The sequence below is a fragment of the Carya illinoinensis genome, chromosome 1 (genome assembly GCF_018687715.1).
Source record: "Carya illinoinensis cultivar Pawnee chromosome 1, C.illinoinensisPawnee_v1, whole genome shotgun sequence".
Taxonomy (NCBI): Eukaryota; Viridiplantae; Streptophyta; class Magnoliopsida; order Fagales; family Juglandaceae; genus Carya; species Carya illinoinensis.
The window spans coordinates 42,480,662-42,499,677 of NC_056752.1; the positions used below are offsets into that span (position 1 = coordinate 42,480,662).

At 38.6% G+C, this 19,016-nt stretch overlaps 4 protein-coding genes across 7 annotated transcripts; 3 read left to right on the top strand and 1 right to left on the bottom strand.

Annotated features, from left to right (window-relative positions):
* Nucleotides 1-491: 491 nt before the first annotated feature.
* Nucleotides 492-8,830, top strand: LOC122275278. Of its 2 annotated transcripts, XM_043084279.1 has the most exons (9): nucleotides 492-696; nucleotides 914-3,154; nucleotides 4,222-4,354; nucleotides 4,461-4,549; nucleotides 5,164-5,402; nucleotides 6,378-6,464; nucleotides 6,707-6,806; nucleotides 6,945-7,158; nucleotides 7,244-8,830. In XM_043084279.1, the coding sequence occupies exons 2-9, from the start codon at nucleotides 914-916 to the stop codon at nucleotides 8,173-8,175; spliced, it is 4,035 nt and encodes a 1,344-aa protein (XP_042940213.1). In that variant the 5' UTR covers nucleotides 492-696; the 3' UTR covers nucleotides 8,176-8,830. The 2 variants fall into 2 exon arrangements, with proteins under 2 accessions (XP_042940213.1, XP_042940204.1); XM_043084270.1 differs by having other exon boundaries at nucleotides 492-3,154.
* Nucleotides 8,831-9,898: 1,068 nt separating this feature from the next.
* On the top strand, nucleotides 9,899-13,574 carry LOC122275290 (imidazoleglycerol-phosphate dehydratase 1, chloroplastic). The gene is made up of 8 exons (XM_043084291.1): nucleotides 9,899-10,230; nucleotides 10,349-10,473; nucleotides 10,782-10,886; nucleotides 11,180-11,272; nucleotides 11,405-11,479; nucleotides 11,725-11,787; nucleotides 12,400-12,509; nucleotides 13,039-13,574. The coding sequence occupies exons 1-8, from the start codon at nucleotides 9,987-9,989 to the stop codon at nucleotides 13,064-13,066; spliced, it is 843 nt and encodes a 280-aa protein (XP_042940225.1). The 5' UTR covers nucleotides 9,899-9,986; the 3' UTR covers nucleotides 13,067-13,574.
* A 182-nt stretch (nucleotides 13,575-13,756) lies between these two features.
* Nucleotides 13,757-15,485, bottom strand: LOC122275297 (photosystem II D1 precursor processing protein PSB27-H2, chloroplastic). 3 transcript variants are annotated; one of them, XM_043084302.1, is made up of 5 exons: nucleotides 15,406-15,459; nucleotides 15,247-15,300; nucleotides 14,979-15,158; nucleotides 14,132-14,544; nucleotides 13,757-14,028 (listed from the first exon to the last, which is right to left on the bottom strand). In XM_043084302.1, the coding sequence occupies exons 3-5, from the start codon at nucleotides 15,064-15,066 to the stop codon at nucleotides 13,891-13,893; spliced, it is 639 nt and encodes a 212-aa protein (XP_042940236.1). In that variant the 5' UTR covers nucleotides 15,067-15,158; nucleotides 15,247-15,300; nucleotides 15,406-15,459; the 3' UTR covers nucleotides 13,757-13,890. The 3 variants fall into 3 exon arrangements, with proteins under 3 accessions (XP_042940236.1, XP_042940244.1, XP_042940252.1); XM_043084310.1 differs by lacking the exon at nucleotides 15,247-15,300 and having other exon boundaries at nucleotides 15,406-15,485; XM_043084318.1 differs by lacking the exon at nucleotides 15,406-15,459 and having other exon boundaries at nucleotides 15,268-15,286.
* A 220-nt stretch (nucleotides 15,486-15,705) lies between these two features.
* Nucleotides 15,706-18,396, top strand: LOC122275317 (40S ribosomal protein S18-like). Its single transcript, XM_043084329.1, has 4 exons — nucleotides 15,706-15,868; nucleotides 15,976-16,136; nucleotides 16,715-16,903; nucleotides 18,073-18,396. The coding sequence occupies exons 1-4, from the start codon at nucleotides 15,866-15,868 to the stop codon at nucleotides 18,176-18,178; spliced, it is 459 nt and encodes a 152-aa protein (XP_042940263.1). The 5' UTR covers nucleotides 15,706-15,865; the 3' UTR covers nucleotides 18,179-18,396.
* The last annotated feature ends 620 nt before the right edge of the window (nucleotides 18,397-19,016 follow it).

A 19,016-nucleotide genomic window follows, 5' to 3' on the forward strand; every position in this document is an offset into this window, starting at 1 on the left:
CAAAACTCAAAACGGTAAAAACAAAGAACAAAGAAAATGTACCTCTCCGAGCATAAATTCGTGAAAGTCGGCCCAAAGAGAAGCTGAGCTCAACGGGGGGGGGGGGTTGGAAGTTGAACAGAACAAGCTGCCCGGAGGCAGAGCTTCGGTTCGATACCGTTGTCTCAATAGAAACCCGTTACTTCACGTGCTGTCTTGCCGCGCGTGCATGGTATATTCGTCGTTAGATGGAAGAATCGGTTTTCGTAGCGAAGCTGTACGGCCAATTAAACTGCTAAAACAGATACCTACCGAGTTCATACTCCGCTTGATCTTGCCACGTTACCGTCCAAGCCAGCAATTCATCGGACAGTCCGACGTGGAACGATCGAGGCCGTTAATTAACAGTCCTGCCGAGCCTCGAATTTCCAGATTTGGAGGGAAAACAGAGAAAAAGATAAAAGAAAAAGAAATATTAATTAAGAAAATATATATACACATTAAAATGTAGAGGGAACCATGGGGAAAATACACAAAATAAATAGTAAGCAAAATATATAGAGAGAGACAGAGGACAATGGTTTGGTTTTCTTAAAGTAACATCACCAGCCAAATCCTCAATCTCTCCGCCCCGTTTCGCCGGACAATGGCTCCCCTGATCGGACCTTCCCAGAGGTGAATTACGGTCGAAGGAATCTTAGGGTTTTCCGAAAATAGGTACGCTTTTCCGAATCTTTCTACTGGAGGGTGAGGTTTTGGTTGTTTTCAAACGGATTATAAGCATTCGGATTTCTTCGCTTCAGATCTGGTTCTGTTGGCTTTTTTTTTTTTTTGGCGGGGGGAAGAGGATTAGGGTTTCAATTGATTTTTCCGGTATGAATTCGAAGGAAAATTTTGGGACTTAGGTCTTTTTTTTTGTGTGTATTGGATGTAGATGGAAGAGGGACTGAGATCTGGTCGTCCTTCGGGGCTTGTAGTGAAGAACAGGAACTCTTCAGGTTGTTTAATTGTTCGGAAGAAAACTGTGGATGGAGTGGGCGGGGTTGGTTCGGCGAGTTCTAGAAAGGTTTTCGAGTCAAAGAAGGATAATAAGAAGAAGAGGTTGAGGTTGGTTTTGAGCGATTCTGGCTCGAGCGACGAGCTTGTGCCTGTTCCTCGTAGAAGGGTTGGACCCGAAACTATAAGGGTTTGTAATGGTTTATCTGCTTTTGAAAAGGGTGCTGTAGATGAGAGTGGAATTGGTAGGAACAGGGGTAGGTTGGAACATGGTAGGCATTATGAAAAGGGGATGATTGGTAAGAATGGTTTTGATGAGAGCGATGGAAAGAGAGGTAAGTTGGATGTATTTGAGTTTGATGAGTATGATGGGGTTGATGGGGAAAGAATACGGAGGAAACGGTTCAATGGCAGTGGAATCGAAGTTGAGGGAAGAAGGTTTTTGGGACCAGTGGACATGGCCCGTAGTGGAATTGATAGGGAATATGAAACCGGGTCAAGTAGACGTGGCATTGGCAAGAGCAAGAATTTATACTGTGACCGGACGAGTGGCTTGAATTTGGGAGGTTGTGTTGATAATACTAGAGTTAAGATGAGTAGGGATGGAAATCAGCTTTCTCCTTCCTTTTTAGGAGAGAAATTAATGAGTCATCCCGATCAACCCATTAGAGTTCAGGGGAAAAATGGTGTTTTGAAGGTGATGGTAAACCAGAAGAAGAGGTTGGGCGGAGCTTTAGACAGTTTTGATCACCACAAAGCTGAGGGAAGTAGAAAGGGTTCAAGGACTGAAGATACTGCTAAGAGGAATGTAGTGATTCATTCTTCATCATACTCTGAGAAAAAACTTCTTGAGAAACCAGGTTCATTTTTCCGGCCAGAAAAAAGTCAGATGGCTTTGCAGAAATCATTATCAAGTAAGAATACTCAGGGAAGTGAGGGGGATTCGGAGTCGGACAACAGCGATACATCATTGAAGCTAAGATCAAAGAATGTGGAAGCTCATAGTTCTATAAAGAGGATAATTTGTGAAGAGGAAAAGACTCCATGTGAGAAGCTCCCACCAGCTATAACCAAAGATGGAAAAGTCAGGCGTGGTAGTGGCACAGAGAAGCAAAAACTGCGTGAACGGATTAGAGAGATGCTTCTAAGTGCTGGTTGGACAATAGATTATAGGCCTAGGAGGAACAGAGACTATCTAGATGCTGTTTACATTAACCCCTCAGGAACAGCGTACTGGTCAATTATTAAGGCTTATGATGCACTTCAAAAGCAATCTAAAGATGAGGATGTTGAGGCTAAACCTATTGGGGACTGTTCTTCATTTGCTCCTATAGCAGATGAGGTCCTCAGCCAATTAACTAGGAAAACACGAAAGAAAATTGAGAAAGAAATGAAAAAGAAGCAAAGGGATCACAGTGAGAGTGACAATGCAACAGAAGTGGCTGTGAAAAGATATCCAAGTACGAAGCGTGATGCGGAGAGCATGGACAGTTTTAGCCATGAAGAGAAACTAAGCTCCTTCATAAAGCAGGGCGGCAAGTCATTGAAGAATAGAATGAATGAAAATGGTTCTGCCAGCGTCAACTCAAGATTTCGGAATTCTAATTATATGCATGATGACACTGAAAAACCATCATCTGGATCCAATCCTCGGATGCCACATGGAAGAAAAAGTAGAAAACTTGGCAGATGTACTTTACTGGTTCGTAGTTCTAACAAGGGGCAAAATTCAGAAGCTGATGGTTTTGTTCCATATACTGGAAAGCGTACCCTGCTTTCTTGGCTGATTGACTCTGGAACTGTGGGATTAAGCCAGAAGGTGCAGTATATGAACCGTCGGCGGACTCGTGTAATGCTTGAGGGTTGGATTACTCGAGATGGCATTCACTGTGGTTGCTGTAGTAAAATCCTCACAGTTTCAAAGTTTGAGATTCATGCAGGGAGCAAATTGCGCCAGCCGTTTCAACACATATATCTAGACTCTGGGGTTTCTCTTCTCCAGTGCCAGATAGATGCATGGAATAGACAAGAAGAGTCTGAACGCATTGATTTCCACTCTATAGATATGGAAGGAGATGATCCAAACGATGACACTTGTGGCATCTGTGGCGATGGTGGGGATTTAATCTGTTGTGATGGTTGTCCATCAACATTTCATCAGAATTGCTTGGAGATAGCGGTATGTGTACTTTATTTCACTGCATTTGCACCAAGCCACGTGGTCCTTACATAATCCTACTTGTATCATACATTTCTTTTTGCAGTTTTTGTAGATTTCCCATGCCATTATTTTGTGTATTTTTTGAAAGAGCTTGTTAACAAAAGACATTGAATCATAATATCGTCTCTTTTTTGGGGGTGTGTTGGTCTGTTGAACTCAACAGAACTCTGTTGAGTGAAGTTAGATTTAGGTTCTGTGGCTGGAGGGAGTGCGCAGAAGGGAGGGGAATATTGTTTCATCTTCCACTTTAAGACTTGAGGGGAACTTGTTTACAGAAGATATTGAATCATTGAATGATGTTTCCTTCTGTGGTGGACTGTTATGGCGAACTCTGTTGAGTGTGCTGAAATATATAGGTTGTGGTGCTTTTAGGTTGTTTGGATGGATGGGTGGAGGCAGTGAGGAGGCTTTTTTTTTTTTTTTTTTGGGGGGGGGGGGGGGGGGGGGGGGGGGTGTTATTTATTTATTAATAAGATAAATTTTTATTAGAACAAGTAATTAGGCATAGCCCAAATACACAGGGAATATACAAGAGAAAACGCCTAATTACAAGCTAGGATTTAGAAAAAGAACCACATAAGGCATACAAGAATCATTTTCCACGACCCGTCCGCCCGGGGGGTGGGGCCGCCGGGGGGGGGGGGGGGTGGTGGTTAAGGGACGTTCTTAGAGTTGGTACTCTAATGTCATACTCATTTGCCAAGTTTTTCGGTAGCAATTTAAGGTCTATTAAGGGAAACACAGTTAATGACTCAATGGGATTGGTCATTTAATTGGAGTATATTGGTATGATATCATGATGAAGTGTAAACTGTGTTTCTATTTGATTATTTGAACTCACAGAATCTTTGGTATGGAGATTCTATGTTGGATTTGTTTTTCCGTGCCTTACTCATATATGCACAATTAATTAACTGTTAGACATCTGTTTGAGTTGTTTAGTTTTGGGCTGTCATAGAAATGTCTTACCTTGATTGTATGCTCCTTTGGCACTTGAGGCATTCATAGCGTTCTTCTTCTAACAGATGCTTCCGCCTGGTGATTGGCACTGTCCAAATTGTACATGCAAATTTTGTGGGGTTGTCAATGGGAACGTTTCACAGGGAGATGATAAAATGGCCTCCACACTACTCAACTGTAGTTTATGTGAGAAAAAATGTAATGATCTTTCTTTCTTGGTTTTGAGATTTCAAATGGACTGAGTTTTCTCTCCTTGTTTTATCACTACATTGACAATATTTTGGTTGGAATTCCTCTTTTGTAGATCATAAATTATGCATGCTGGAGATGGATGCTATTCAGATCGATTCCAATAGCTTAGTCACTTCTTTTTGTGGGAAAAAGTGTAAAGAGGTAATTTTTTAGGCTTCTGGTGCCTAATTACACTGAAGTCTTATAATAGTTCAAAACTCTCTTTTAAGTTATGTAATTAATTGTGAGTAGAATCTTGAAATGACTTGGTAACGTAGTAAGTTGGATAGAATATGACAAGTTATTATTCAACAATTTATAACGAAACATTGGTTAACGCTGTGGCTAGTTAGAATAGTTCTTTTCTTAATGATTTTCCTGTCCTATCTGAAATCGGGTGTCAATGACTAAATCACATGCTAACACCTCTAGATTTCAATCTAATGTTACATGACTTTGCCCTTTGAATTTCATAATAGCATATAGCACTAAGGTGCAGTCATGACATATTTGCACTATTTGGGAGGTTTTGTATATGATGACATCTTGTATGGGAGCTTTGTCCCTTTTGATGTTTCAGAAATACATCAAAATTCAGAAATACATCAATTTTTACTTATAAAAAAAAAAAAAGAAATACATCAATTTTCTTTTCTGGTTTATGTTAAACGTAGTAGTTGTTAGTATGGTTCTGCCTGTCTGTCTTATCAATTCGTAATTTTTGTTTGGTATTTCTGAATGTACTTTGTTGAATTTTACTCACGTTGTTTCTACAGCTCTTTGAGCATTTGCAGAAATATCTTGGAGTCAAACATGAACTGGAAGCAGGCTTTTCTTGGTCTCTTGTTCATAGAACAGATGAAGACTCAGATACATCTCTTCGAGGGATTCCTCAAAGGGTGGAATGCAATTCTAAGCTAGCTGTTGCACTTTCTGTTATGGATGAATGTTTTTTGCCAATTGTTGACAGGAGGAGTGGGATTAATTTAATACATAACGTTCTTTATAATTGTGGGTAAGCTCTAAATTTTGTAATATTGCTTTGACCAATATAATGTAGTATACCCATCTTAAGTTGGTATTCTTTCATTACCTAATAGAATATTTATTATATATTAAAAGTACAATATGTATTGCCGTTAGCTAGTGGATGAGAGACTGTTTGAATGAAGTATGCGATCTTAATGAACTACCAACTTCGACTCTAGGATTTTCTGTGATAAGCTTTTTAGCATTTGTTGAACTTCACGTCTATGACATCTAGGCTTCCTGAAATAGTATTATTATTATTTTTCTTTGTAGTGATGCTTGACTGGCTTAATGTATGTTTAAGTATTTTCATTTTAGTCATTTAATGATTCTCCCATTGGTTGTTTTATTTTTATGGCTGTCTTGATTTTTTTGGATATAGAAATGTACAAGTACAATAATATGCATTCACGTAAATGGGGGAATGATTCTTTTGTAGCTGTTTCCGAGAACAATGCTGTCCCTGAGAACAGTTTTCCCAAAATGCCAGCCTAAGTAAAATTCCCTTTTGTAAAATAAATATATAAAAAAGAAAAACTCAGATTGTGGATCTGAGGGTGGTCTTCCCTCCACTGCGTGTGGCAGGGGGAGATTTCCCACCCTGGTAGCAAACTGCAGTGGCTGGCAGATCCACCCCTCCAGCACGGTGTTGGTGGCGGCTCCAAGTGAGAATGGGGGAATTTTGCAGCCTGTGACCGCCGCGAGTTTTTTTTTGGGGGGGGGAGATCTCCCCCACATCACATGCGGCCACCGGGGTAATAGCTGATACTTGTATGTGCAAGCTCTGAAAAATATTCTGGAGTATTTAGTTGTAATAACTGATGTGTGTGCGTGTGTATGCTGATTACTTTTGTGGAGCATTAAGGAGAATACATTATACTCACCATAGATATTATATTTTATGTGAGAGTATGTGGTCCCATTTGTTTGATGTTTAAGTTTCCTTTTATTTTTTTTCCAGATCAAACTTCAATCGGATGAACTATGGTGGCTTCTATACTGCTATTTTGGAGAGGGGTGATGAAATAATTTCTGCAGCATCTATCAGGTGCCTACTTCCCCTATGATGATTTATAAGCTCCTGTTAAGGGGATGTCAAGCCTTTTTATATAAGTGTTTTGAAATGTTTGGATTAGTGTGGAACTAAATTCTTACCATTATCTTTTAACTGCCTAGTTACATTGTGGTATGAGGGAAAAGTTCTTTTGGAGGTCTTCAGATTTATGACTTTGGCTTGTATACGTACAAGGATTGTGATTCTTACCACTATGGTGTCTACTGCTTGGTTAGGTTCCATGGTACTAAGTTAGCTGAGATGCCGTTTATTGGAACTCGTCATATATATAGGCGTCAAGGGATGTGCCGCCGGCTTTTTGCTGCTATTGAATCAGTAAGCTACAAGAACCATGCCCTTGATGACTTCTCTAGCATGGACAAGAGATTGAAAATATTGCATCTTTGTTTACATTTTACTTGTTTGCTTTTCACGTATGCTACCGACTTCATCCTGTTTCTCTTCCATTTGAAGGCTCTCTGCGCTCTCAAGGTTGAGAAACTGATCATTCCTGCAATTGCTGAACTCATGCATACATGGACCATGGTTTTTGGTTTCACTCCTCTCGAGGAATCACTTAAGCAAGAAATGAGATCAATGAATATGTTGGTCTTCCCTGGTACGGATATGTTACAGAAGCTACTACTGGAGCAAGAGAACATCGAAGGGAATGTGACTACCAGCACGGGTACTAGCTGTGGTGTTTGTAGCCTTTCCCTTAACCTTAGATTTATGGCCTATTGTTTGAGTCTGTATTTGTTTCTTTCCAATAGGTGCAAAGCAAAAGGAGTGCAAAGGCAAACATTCTACTAAGCATGAGGTGGAAACTAAATCTGATATGGGACATGATTCTCATCGGTGTAACGGTGCTGCTTCAGATCATGCTAAGTTGATAACTGATGAAAATGCAGCCACGGGTAGTAAATCTGATAAGGATTTCTCAGCTGGGCATGATCCTCATGGGTGTGATGATGCTGCTCTGTGTCATGCTAATGAGATAACTGATCAAGTGGTAGCTTTGGATAATAAATCTGATTTGAATTTCTCAGCTGATCCTTGTAAGTGTGATGATGCTTGTCATCATGCTAATGAACAAACTGATGAAATTACAGCCACCGACAATAAATCTGAGATGGATTCCACCGCTGGGCATGCTCCAGAGGGATGTGATGATGGTAGTTTGCCATTTGCCAATGAGATAACTAATGATGTTGCAGCTGCAGATTCAAATTCTTTAGATGCTTCTTATGATGTTACAATCCCTGTTTCAGCCCAGGCGACTACATGTCGTAACTCTCATTCTGAGGACAAGTTATCTCAATCTGCATCTGGCACAAAATGTATGACCTCCTCTAATATGATTCATGATTCACTTGAGCTGGAAAATAAACCCGAAATAAATTGCCCTGTTGTAGATAATGCTGAGTCTTTGAAACAGAGTGAGATGGATGAAGCCCATGAAGTAAACATTAGCATCTGTCTTGAGCCTGTTCTTACTTCGGGGGGAATTTCTGCAGAGAACACCACCGAGTTGATTATTGGAAATCTAGATGTCTCTGATTCTTCTCAAAATGGTCCTGCTGAGGGTTCCTTGCAATTTAAATCTGATTCAAATCTTCAAGTTGCATATGAGAGAGAAAGCAGATTACATCCATTTGATGACAATTCTGTGACTGATGCACTTGAAGGAAAGACTTATTTATGACCATGATATCTGTAAGTTTCTGACTAACTATTGTGCATTGCAAGATTAAGGTCTCAATCAGAAGGTTTGGATATTTGCGACTTGATGCAAGTGATGTGGTTTCATGTGCACGTGAAGTCAATGGTGAAGTTGCTACTACAAAGCATGAATTTTGGAAGTTGGAGCTGTACATCTGAAATGTTCCGAGTGTGTGATATGATGTACCCATTCTGCTTCACGGTGTATATATCTGAATCTGCTGGTGCAAGTTTGAAGTTTCTCTCCATGCCGTTTATCATAGTAGCAGTTCGCTATTTCTAATGTCATTACATCACATGACATGAGTGGTATAATATTTGAGTAGATCTTCCTTCCTGGTTATTGGTACCTTTGTTCCCAGTGCAGGCATTATGTTCATAATAATATGGGTAAAGCCACAATTTGCTTCCCCCTCGTCCGCTCCTTTGTGGGAGCAACAAGACATGATGCTCTGAGTGGTACTTCAGAAACCTCTCTGACAGCCAACTTGTAAATGTTCAATTTGTGGTTAATGTTGTGATCTGAAATGAAAAAGGCTTTACTATTGGAATTTTCTTTGAGGCACGTAGTGAAGAGGATTTAATGCACAATATTCAATATTCTTTAGATCTGTAGTGTCATTGGACGTTAATAGTCATCTCTCTCTCTCTCTCTCTCTCTCTCTCTCTCTCTCTCTCTATATATATATATATATACACACACCTTATTTTATTACTTGTTACGCAATTGCCGTTATCTCAAACCTATATTCTAATTTCTGTTAGCATTTTTGTTATTTGTAAGTAAATAGAGGTTTCATTATTCATTTTCTGAATGGCCGTAACCGTTGCAACTATCCTGAATGGAACATATCAATATATCCTTATGAAGTACCCCGCAGTGTTTGGAGGAAGGAAAAATGATTGTGTGACAAATTCTGTGTAGGTCTTCTGAAAAATCAATGAGATTCACATAAAAAAAGGGTTTTACCTACTTTCATAAGATCGGTAAGACTTGGACACCAAAACCTGTATGCAAGATTACCTAAACCTAAATTCGTATGTAATATTATTCTAAAAATGATTAAATTGAGTAGTAAAATGATCAAAATTCTAGAATTAGGAGGTGGCTTTAAATTGGGTTCAACCTTCATTTGAATTAGGATGTTTAATGTTGATTATTAAAAAAGAATTGAATGATAGATCAATGATTCAATGAAGTGAAGTGCCATGATCAATCTTGGAAGTACAATGGGTTATTTTTACTATTCCTCTCAACCCATCTCATTTCATCTAATTTAATTATTACAATTTTTTAAACTTCTCACAAAAATAAAATAAACAATTCAACTTTTTAAATTTTTAAAATAAAAATAATATTAAAAATATATTTTAATAATATTTTATTTAACTTTTAACTTTAATATTAACTCATCTTATCTAAAAAAACAAACTAGCCTAAAGATTTTTGTTTGATAGAAAAATTTCCTTTTAAAAAAATAAGCAAACAAATGGTGTGTTTTTTTCACTGACGCCTTGTACGATTGATAATAGATACGGCATAGAAAAATTTTATATACCATATCATTATCTCATTTTTATTTCATTAAATAAGATATAATATATTTATTATAATTAAATAATTATTTATTATATATTTATTTATTATTAAATAATAATAAATACATCATATTATATATAATAAAATACGAATAAGATGATGGTACTGTATATAGCATTGCCCTACGGCATATCAATCTCTCTCGAGTCCTCGACCACTGTTTGTTTCGTTCCACGCTTTCCGCTTTCTGAACAATGGAGCTCGCTGCGCCTCCTCGTCTTGTATACTGTCCCAACTCATCTCTGCTGCCAAAACATAGTGTTAAGGTTTCTCAGAGACCACTCGCTTCCACTCCCACCTCTTTTGCTGAACACCCGTCTTTCTCTCTAAATAGTGGCCTACTCCTGAGGACGTCTCGGTACCCACACAGACTGGTTGCCCGCGCTGCGTCGGTCGCTGATAATGGCTCGACGATTACAGCTTCTCCTAGCGGCGCAGGTTAAAAAAAAATGACCCTAATTTTGCTTCTCTGGGTTGGTTTTTCCCTTAATTAGGCTCCTTCTTGTTTTTTTTTTTAATAGGTTGCCTTTTTGAATTCTTACTGTTTATTTGTCAGGGGTTCGGATTTGTGAGGTCAAAAGGGTCACAAAGGAGACTAATGTAGCGGTCAAAATAAACTTGGATGGTTCGGGGGTTGCTGAAAATAATACTGGGATTCCATTCCTTGATCATATGTTGGATGTTAGTGATTTCTCCTTCAAAAATTGCTTTAATTTTGTCAATTTATTAACTTTGTTGGTTTCTCAATCTGGGTTTGGCTGCTTTTAGCTGTAGATCACAATTTCAGTATTTATTTTTACACGTTATTTTTCTTCCGAGTCGATTATGTAGCTCGGTTGGTAAGGTATATGCCAATTACCTGGATCAGGAAAACACAATTAAAAGGACTTTCACTTGAGATGTATTCCTTTTTTTTTTTTGTGATTTTATTGTGCAATATTCGAGTATGACGTGCTGTTTGATGATTGTATCTATTTGTTTTACATTAGCAACTTGCGTCGCATGGGCTGTTCGATGTGCATGTGAAGGCTACCGGGGACATCCACATTGACGATCATCACACAAATGAAGATGTTGCTCTTGCCATTGGAACGGTACTGGAAAGAAATTTACACCTTATGGTTTCTCGTGGTGTGATGCAAAATTTGAGGCAGCCCCTAGTGTGCGTGCGTTTGTGTTTTATCTAGCATTTGAAAATAAAATATATGTTTATTTGATGGCATTCAAAGAGGCCTATTTGTTTCCATAATTTTAGTCATTTAACCAATTTTACATCTAGTCTTATTATCGATTTGAATTAGTTTTGCTTATGTATTAATGCTTAGCTGAGAATGTCACATAAACGTAATGGACTGGTCATTGTTGGTTAATTCTACTTGGTCTGCAGGCTTTTTTGCAGGCACTTGGGGATAGGAGAGGAATAAATCGTTTTGGTGACTTCTCCGCTCCTCTTGATGAAGCACTAGTACATGTTGTGCTGGTAGGTTCAGCTCAATCTTTCATATAAAGTAATTAGATATTGGGTTTTTTTGTACTGAAAAACTTCACCGATGTTAAGGCCTTGGTGTTGGTATGTGAAATAATTGCTTACTTTAGGACATTGTCTGTTCAGGATTTATCAGGCCGACCACATTTAGGTTATGATCTGCAAATACCTACTCAGAGAGTTGGAGCATATGACACTCAGGTAGGACTTTTAAAAAAAAAATACTTGCACACCAAAATTTTTTATGCCTCCTTTTTCTTATTCATCTCTATAGCAGTGGTAGAACTCCCTGCTGAGAGATATTGACAATATCGACATGATGTGACATCATGTGCACCTTTGGAGATTTTCTTCAATTTTATGTAGTTTAGCTATTGTTCTTTCACCTTAATCTTAAAAACTGTTACTTGAGGAGATAATTTGTTTTGAATTTTTTTTATTTGTAGTTGGTGGAGCACTTTTTCCAGTCACTGGTGAATACTTCTGGCATGACACTTCACATACGCCAGGTAAAAATACTCAGAACTTCTTAACTTTGTTATCTCGTATAAAATATCCACCTGAACGCGACAAGAAGCTATCAGTGTTAAATTGTCCAACTATGCTTGATTGTTTAGATTCTTTGAACAAAAACATGAAGTTTACTGGAAATGCCATTTTCTTGCACTTTTTATTTGGCTGACTGTATATATAAAATATCCACCTGAACGCGACAAGAAGCTATCAGTGTTAAATTGTCCAACTATGCTTGATTGTTTAGATTCTTTGAACAAAAACATGAAGTTTACTGGAAATGCCATTTTCTTGCACTTTTTATTTGGCTGACTGTATATTCTTATTTAATTTCTTATGCAAGTAGGTGTTTAAATTTTATTTTGAGGTTTTTATCTTTTCTATTTTTTACAACTCAATTTTGTACTTGTGAAAAAAAGAAACCATATAGAGAAGCTCTGCCAAAAAATAAACAAACAAACAAATGAAGGAAAGAAAGAGAAAACGAGTAATGGAAAGCAGCTCCAGAGTTCACAACATATAAGAATATGAAAATCGGCAACAACCATGTTGATCTTTTCATTCCAGTTTTATATTTTGAACAGTATGTTGATTTCGGTTGACAACAGCTTGCTGGAAGAAATTCGCACCATATAATTGAAGCAACCTTCAAAGCTTTTGCAAGAGCTCTTCGACAAGCAACAGAATATGACCTACGTCGCCATGGGACTGTTCCAAGGTTTGTTATTGTCTCATTAAATTTAAATACACAACATTATTGCCAGTGGTCTTTGAACGAAGTAGAATCTAACACACCCCCCCCCCCCCCCCCCCCCCCCAAAAAAAAATATAGGGTGAGGTTACAGGTTCAATCCATTGACTCCCAAGATTCTACTCTATTTTTTTATACATATTTTTTTATTTCTTGATGTCAGAGCTAGTTGCTTACTCTAAAGACATTTCCTTGGTTCATCGCATTCGGGATGTTACTTCCAAATATTCTTTACTATTATCTAAATCCTCCACAATACTTCTTAAGGTGGGGGGTTCTTGGAAGTTTCTGACCTTTTGCTTCATTGTATCTGTGTAAGAAACTCATTAAGAATTGTGTGAAACTTTAGTCATTTTCAGTTTTATTACTGATCTACAGTCATACTACTGCCATGAATCCTTTTGTATGGTGTGGTGAATTCTTTGGAAATTTGTACTCTTAATCTAGGTATTGAATATTAACCCACTCTAAATACATCTTGCATTTGGTTGTGCAGTTCAAAAGGCGTGCTCTCACGTTCATGATTTTTCATTATGATCATGCTAAAGGTGGATAATCTAGCCTTAATTTGGTGGTAATTTTGATCCAATATCCTCACTACCCCCAAGCACTGGTATAATCAGGTCAATGATCCCACATATATTGCATTTATTGATCATCGGTTGAAGCTCTGCCAAGTTGAGACAAAACAATACATACCTGGGTTACTACTGCTCGAGCGATGTGAATTGGAAATTATCAAGGGCTGAACGTTGATTTGTTGTATACCTAGCAGTGTATTGAATCTATTGATCAACAATAGTTGGCCACTCAGTTTAGTGTCATCAGTATGTTATTGAGACCAGTCGATCATTGAGGTCTTTGCAGATTTATCAATGTACATTCAATTTAGGGTGGTTTTGCTCCTGCCACTCACATTAAGCTTCCGCAGCCTCTATTCTACGGCTCTTGTTCTATCTAAGTATAAGATCATTTTAGGATTTTATGACGAACGACGAACGTCCCATTATTAATAGTTTGGAAATGACTGTACAACCATGTGTGCTAGCTTTCATGCGATGAGGTTACTACTCTCTGGCTCCAACATGTTGATGAACTCTTCCTGTTCATTTTCTAGTTGCCAAGTCTCCCGTGGTTGCCATGTCGATGCTTGTATATGAATTTGCTGCTTCCCGAGAATATATTGAAAATAAAGAAATCCCCAACAACTTCCAGGTAGCAAGCGCGCATAATTTTGATTGAACATCGAATAAAAATACATAAAAAGGTAGCAGTCTGAATCCCAATCCAGGACTTGATGGGTTAAGCTTGATTTACTAGATGTACATCTTGTTACATATTGCTCGTGTTACAAAAACCCTTCGGCTGTGTTCAGGTCATCCAATACCTCTGACTTAACCTCTTCTGGCAGTGGGGCAGATGGGCCTGCCTTCGAGTAGAAGCTGGCTAATGACCTAATTGCTTTCTCTAGCACAACATATGATTCCTACAGGTGAATCCACAGCATTGAAATTCGTTAGGAATCATCCAACTAAAACATAAAAGACATCCTTGTGCATTCCGAGTCCTACAAGTTATTTCAGAAGTACCTCTTGAGCCACAGTTTGTTGTCCCCTCCAACTGCTCAAATACTCTCGGATTGATTCCTTTGCTGCATCTGCAGTGCGTCTGAACTTAGCGATATCCTGGGGGTTTTCCTTTAAGGATTCGCGCAGTGTCTTCACAACCTCTCTCGCTGATTTCAAGTATGCCTTTGGTAACACTTTACCGGACTTGGTCTTTTCATTAGGATCAAACAATGATTTGAGGGCACCAGTAATCCCCGCATCCTCTTCCTCTTGGCCATTTGACTTATCTTCAGCCCAAACAACTGATGGTATCAAGCCATAGTTTATGGTCAGAGTGCTAAGGAATGATGCACCAGTACACACTATGATATGCCGGCGACTTGAAGGAGTTGGTTGAGGGGATAGCACACGATGACACCTTAGTTTTGTTTTACCTGTTATTTTAAAGAAAAGAGTCAAGAAAGAAACAAGGCAATGAGTGCTCAACATGCAAAACAGTGCAGGCTGAGGCACCAGTCTACACAATGAATTTCATGAACTAAGATACAAGATAGGAAGAATGACTGACATGCAATGCAGGTATATAGTTTATCAGTGAAGAAACTGTTGCAGTCTACATTTTAAGAAATGCAATCCGGGAATCATCTTCTTCTACAACATCTGTCCTTTTAGCTGTGACTAAATTCGAAGGTTGGAAATGCAGGAAGAATAATTCTAGAATGAATAAGAGTAAATACTACATCTTCTCAAGCTCACCATTCAGCTTGAATAGTTGTCAATGAAGGGCAGAGAACCGAGCCCACTTCATTCAAGCCGCTCACCGCATGAATTGCAGAAAAAGAACAGACATAGATATCTTGTTACTTACACTCATTGTCAGGTTTCCAGATATTCTCCATTCTTTTGGAGATTATGGTAGGGCTGGGGCAAGTCTTTGCTGCAAGAAAAGCTTCCATCTTTGTTCGCAAAAATCAACCAAGTTGAGTGTAGCAGCAACTGCTTGAATCGTGCAGCTACCCCATACTTGGACTAATTCCACCTTTACCACCTAAACGCATACATATGTACGCATATATCAAGGTTGGAAATACCAAAAAAGGGAGTAAAATCAAGAATGCATTGAAGTTTTTACACACAGTAGAACAGAAAATCAGCACCCAATTTAGAGATTTTGAGAGGCGAGCAGTGAACTGCCAATACACATTTAGAGAAATAAATTGATGCAAAGTATAAATAAATCAAGACAGAAAACAGTAAATAAGTTGGGGTTTCGGGAAATAGACTCCATGGCTCACCTGATAATGTCTGCGCTTTACAACATCGCTGCCTCAGCATCTCCTCCAAATGGGATGGATAATTGGATTTTATCCGCACGAAACTCGGAGTAATTTTCGTAAAACATTAGGGGTATAATAGTCAATCTGGCCACATGACTAGAATTACGTAAGGCCCTGGACTTTTGCATAAGGTGCCAACTTCAACAGATCCAACGGCTGTAGCAACTTGAGTAGATCTCCATCGCAGCTTCTTGGGCCCACTTTGTCTTGGGAGGCTGGGAGCGAAATAAGAAGTACAAGCATGAATGAGTCGTAGCATATAATTACCCTCTAGGGTTTAGTTTTGCGGCCTCCGTGCCCTTTAAAACCACCCTTCTTCGGCAATAACAAACTCTATCTCCACCACCGCGTTCTCGTTCTACACTCTACGCGATCGCTCCGATTCACAGAGAGAGATAGAGAAGAGAGAGCGCTAGCCATGGTGACCCAACTCGCTCCGATTCACTCGTCTCGCTTCTATTGGCACATCCTATTTTTCTTATATTTTATTTTGGTTTTGTTGTTGATTTGGGAGTATGGGTTTTGCAGTCTCTGGTAGCGAATGAGGAATTCCAGCACATTTTGCGTGTGCTGAACACAAACGTGGATGGGAAGCAGAAGATAATGTTCGCGCTTACCTCCATCAAAGGTATCGGTCGCCGTCTCGCCAACATTGTCTGCAAGAAAGCTGATGTAGACATGAACAAGCGGTACCATTCACTAAAATTTTATTCTTGCTACTATTTTCCAGCATGTTCTTCGTAGCTTTTGGCTTATGTTAGTATTGGTTCAATTTGGTTTTGATGGGCTTAGCGAGAGTTTAAGAATGCTATAAAATAGTTGATTTTTATTCGTGGGCTCAGTTGTGTGGTATTTGGTCGTAGGATTAATCTAAATTTTATGCCTATATTGTTGTCATTGGTTTCAAAGATATTAAAAGCTGTGCTTTGTAAAACTTCTTAGAGGACGAAGATTTCTCGATTACGCTTTTCATTTAATTTGGTTGTCTCGCGCTGATGTGCTTTAATGTTTATAATGTTCATCTATACTTCTATTCAGGCACTTGGTGCAGTGTCTTTTAGTAAAAACCCTAGTCTTCTTGATTTGTCCGGATGCCGTAACTTTTTTTTTTTTTTTTTTTTGGGGCGTGATTTTGTAAGGTGCAATTATATTTTTGAACTTCCTTTACTGTAAAGGTTAATCTAGTGTTTGATGCATTTTTCTTTATGCTTCATATATGTGTTTCATTCTCCCTTGTTTGTAAATTGTGGTGTTACGGTTACTGCAGAGCTGGTGAGCTGACGGCTGCTGAGCTTGATAACCTCATGGTGATCGTTGCAAACCCTCGCCAGTTCAAGATTCCTGACTGGTTTCTGAACAGGAAGAAGGATTACAAGGATGGCAAGTATTCCCAGGTTGTCTCCAATGCTTTGGACATGAAGCTCAGAGATGATCTTGAGCGTTTGAAGAAGATCAGGTATGCCTCCATTGATCTCCTTTCTTCTGTAATTCTATACTTTAAGAGTTTTTATTCCATACTCTAATTGCAATTCATTGATGTCTTGGATACTATACATTGGCTTGTAGAATACCTAAATCATTTAGAAGGTTTTATTTATTTGTACGTGTGTTTTTGTTTTCTTGTAAACTTTGACTTAGGAGATGCTTGGTGAATGAGATGAGATGAAAATTTTGTGAATATTAGTAAAATGGTTTGTTAATAATAGTGAAATAGTTTGAGTTATGATGTTTTATAGAGTTTTGGGAAAGAGAGAGAAAAAGTTGAAGAAAAAGTTTGAGTTATGAAGTTTGGGAAAGTTGTTATGATTCGGTGATTAGAAGAAAAAGTTGAAAATTTGAAATTAAAAAGTGTTTGTGTTTGAGTAATGCTTGGAAAGAAAATGAGATGAGATGAAATTGTTTCATCTTCCAAACAACCCCTTAGGAAGTTGGTTATGAGTTTCAGTCATTTGAACTTTGACTCAATTCTCAGTATCGCAAGTACATGTTTTCTCCATGATTCAAATCACTGTGGCCTGGTTGCAACTTGATTGGATGAATTTTAAGAGGAATAACTTCATTATATGGTGGGGCAAGTTAGTTACTGGTGTCCCAGCCTGTCAGCTGCCCTACCTCTTATCCTCCTATCACTTCTGTTTTAAGAAGATTTATGATGGTTTACCCTTTTAGAAGCATTTGATCTAGATGAGGCTTGCATGGCCTTCATCACAAGGAATGACATTGTGCTAACCTGTGTGCCATTATTTGTGTATGCTTGGATGGAGTGTTGGGTGGATGGCTTGTCTTCTGCTATTATGCGCGATTTGAAATCACGAGGAAAACATGCTGAAGCAAGGAGTTGGAAATTTAGTGTAAATGCGAGAGGGCGTCAGCACTTTATCTCATGAAAATAATCTATGACTAGCAGTTTCCCATTACAGTTGTTTAGTTAATGCAGAACTGGATGATGACAAGTTTGGTTTAGATCTTATCAGAAAAGTTTTAGACAAGAATCTGTCCAATACCTTACTGGAATTATGACTTGTTAATGACATTCATTTCATTGTCTGTTTATCTATTGATACATTTATCATTTTTTTAGTACTGCTTTTCTTGCTGGTGAAAGCCTTTATTCTTCATATGTAGGAACCACCGTGGTCTGCGACATTACTGGGGTCTTCGAGTGCGTGGACAGCACACAAAGACAACTGGCCGCCGTGGGAAGACTGTTGGTGTCTCAAAGAAGCGCTGAGTTTGTTTCTTTCTTTTGGGGATGTCATGTTTTTGTTGCGAATTCTATTTTGCCCTTTTTTATGTTTGTAGTTTTTTGGTGGATTTATGCAACACTGTCTAGCCGGCTTTCATACATACCTCTATTGAGGCTGTTTGATCTTGAGATTTTGCCATGTTACTGCATTAATCATTTATATAGTAGTTGAAGGTCACAATGACTTAGCCTTCTTAATTTTATACTGGTTTGTTTACCTTGATTAATGCGGTGGTGACTGGTTCTCAAGCTGCGATGCTGGTAACCTCCCAGCTCTTCTATTCCTCGGTGGCTCGCTGCACTGCCGGGCTTTGAACCAGGGAGATGCTCTAGCGTTTGGTATTCTACTTGAGGATCGATGCCTTCATTGCAAATGCCAAACATTTTAAACCATCAAACCAGAGACTGGTTGAGAAGCTCAAAACCATCTCATGCATTCTTCCCATTTTTCTCCTTTTGCTTTTGTATTAAGGTGGCAAGTTTTAGCATTTTAATGGGTTCTTCTCTTTTGGCAGTGGATTGTTGACTCTTAATCGAGATAGGTGAAACAATGAGCGGTGTTTTTTCTACCAATTTTTCACTAATGAACAATCAAACTAAGACTTTAGTTTTCGATCAACTTTTTTTTGGAAATTTAAAAAAGCCCCCCCAGATATTCGACCAGGAGGCCGGAGAAAAGATGTTTTAGTTGTCCCCTGGATTTTGTATAGAAAATCTACCATCTGGAGAAATTGCAACTAAGGTTCTTGATAAGCCCGCTAATTGACATCACAAAGGCGCTACTGATAAGCCTGCACAAAGTTACAAGCTAACTGGGTCTTTC

Excerpts from the sequence above, each read along its gene's own strand:
- LOC122275317 (XM_043084329.1), top strand. Across the intron at positions 16,137-16,714 it reads GATGTAGACATGAACAAGCG|AGCTGGTGAGCTGACGGCTG; the intron begins GTACCATTCACT and ends CGGTTACTGCAG. Across the intron at positions 16,904-18,072 it reads GAGCGTTTGAAGAAGATCAG|GAACCACCGTGGTCTGCGAC; the intron begins GTATGCCTCCAT and ends CTTCATATGTAG.
- LOC122275297 (XM_043084310.1), bottom strand. The coding sequence starts at position 15,066 with ATGGAAGCTTTTCTTGCAGCAAAGACTTGCCCCAGCCCTACCATAATC. Across the intron at positions 14,545-14,978 it reads CTGGAAACCTGACAATGAGT|GTAAAACAAAACTAAGGTGT; the intron begins GTAAGTAACAAG and ends TTAAAATAACAG. Across the intron at positions 14,029-14,131 it reads AACAAACTGTGGCTCAAGAG|GAATCATATGTTGTGCTAGA; the intron begins GTACTTCTGAAA and ends ATTCACCTGTAG.
- LOC122275278 (XM_043084270.1), top strand. The coding sequence starts at position 914 with ATGGAAGAGGGACTGAGATCTGGTCGTCCTTCGGGGCTTGTAGTGAAG. Across the intron at positions 4,550-5,163 it reads GTGGGAAAAAGTGTAAAGAG|CTCTTTGAGCATTTGCAGAA; the intron begins GTAATTTTTTAG and ends TTGTTTCTACAG. Across the intron at positions 6,465-6,706 it reads ATTTCTGCAGCATCTATCAG|GTTCCATGGTACTAAGTTAG; the intron begins GTGCCTACTTCC and ends CTGCTTGGTTAG.
- LOC122275290 (XM_043084291.1), top strand. The coding sequence starts at position 9,987 with ATGGAGCTCGCTGCGCCTCCTCGTCTTGTATACTGTCCCAACTCATCT. Across the intron at positions 10,887-11,179 it reads TTGCTCTTGCCATTGGAACG|GCTTTTTTGCAGGCACTTGG; the intron begins GTACTGGAAAGA and ends CTTGGTCTGCAG. Across the intron at positions 11,480-11,724 it reads TTGGAGCATATGACACTCAG|TTGGTGGAGCACTTTTTCCA; the intron begins GTAGGACTTTTA and ends TTTTATTTGTAG.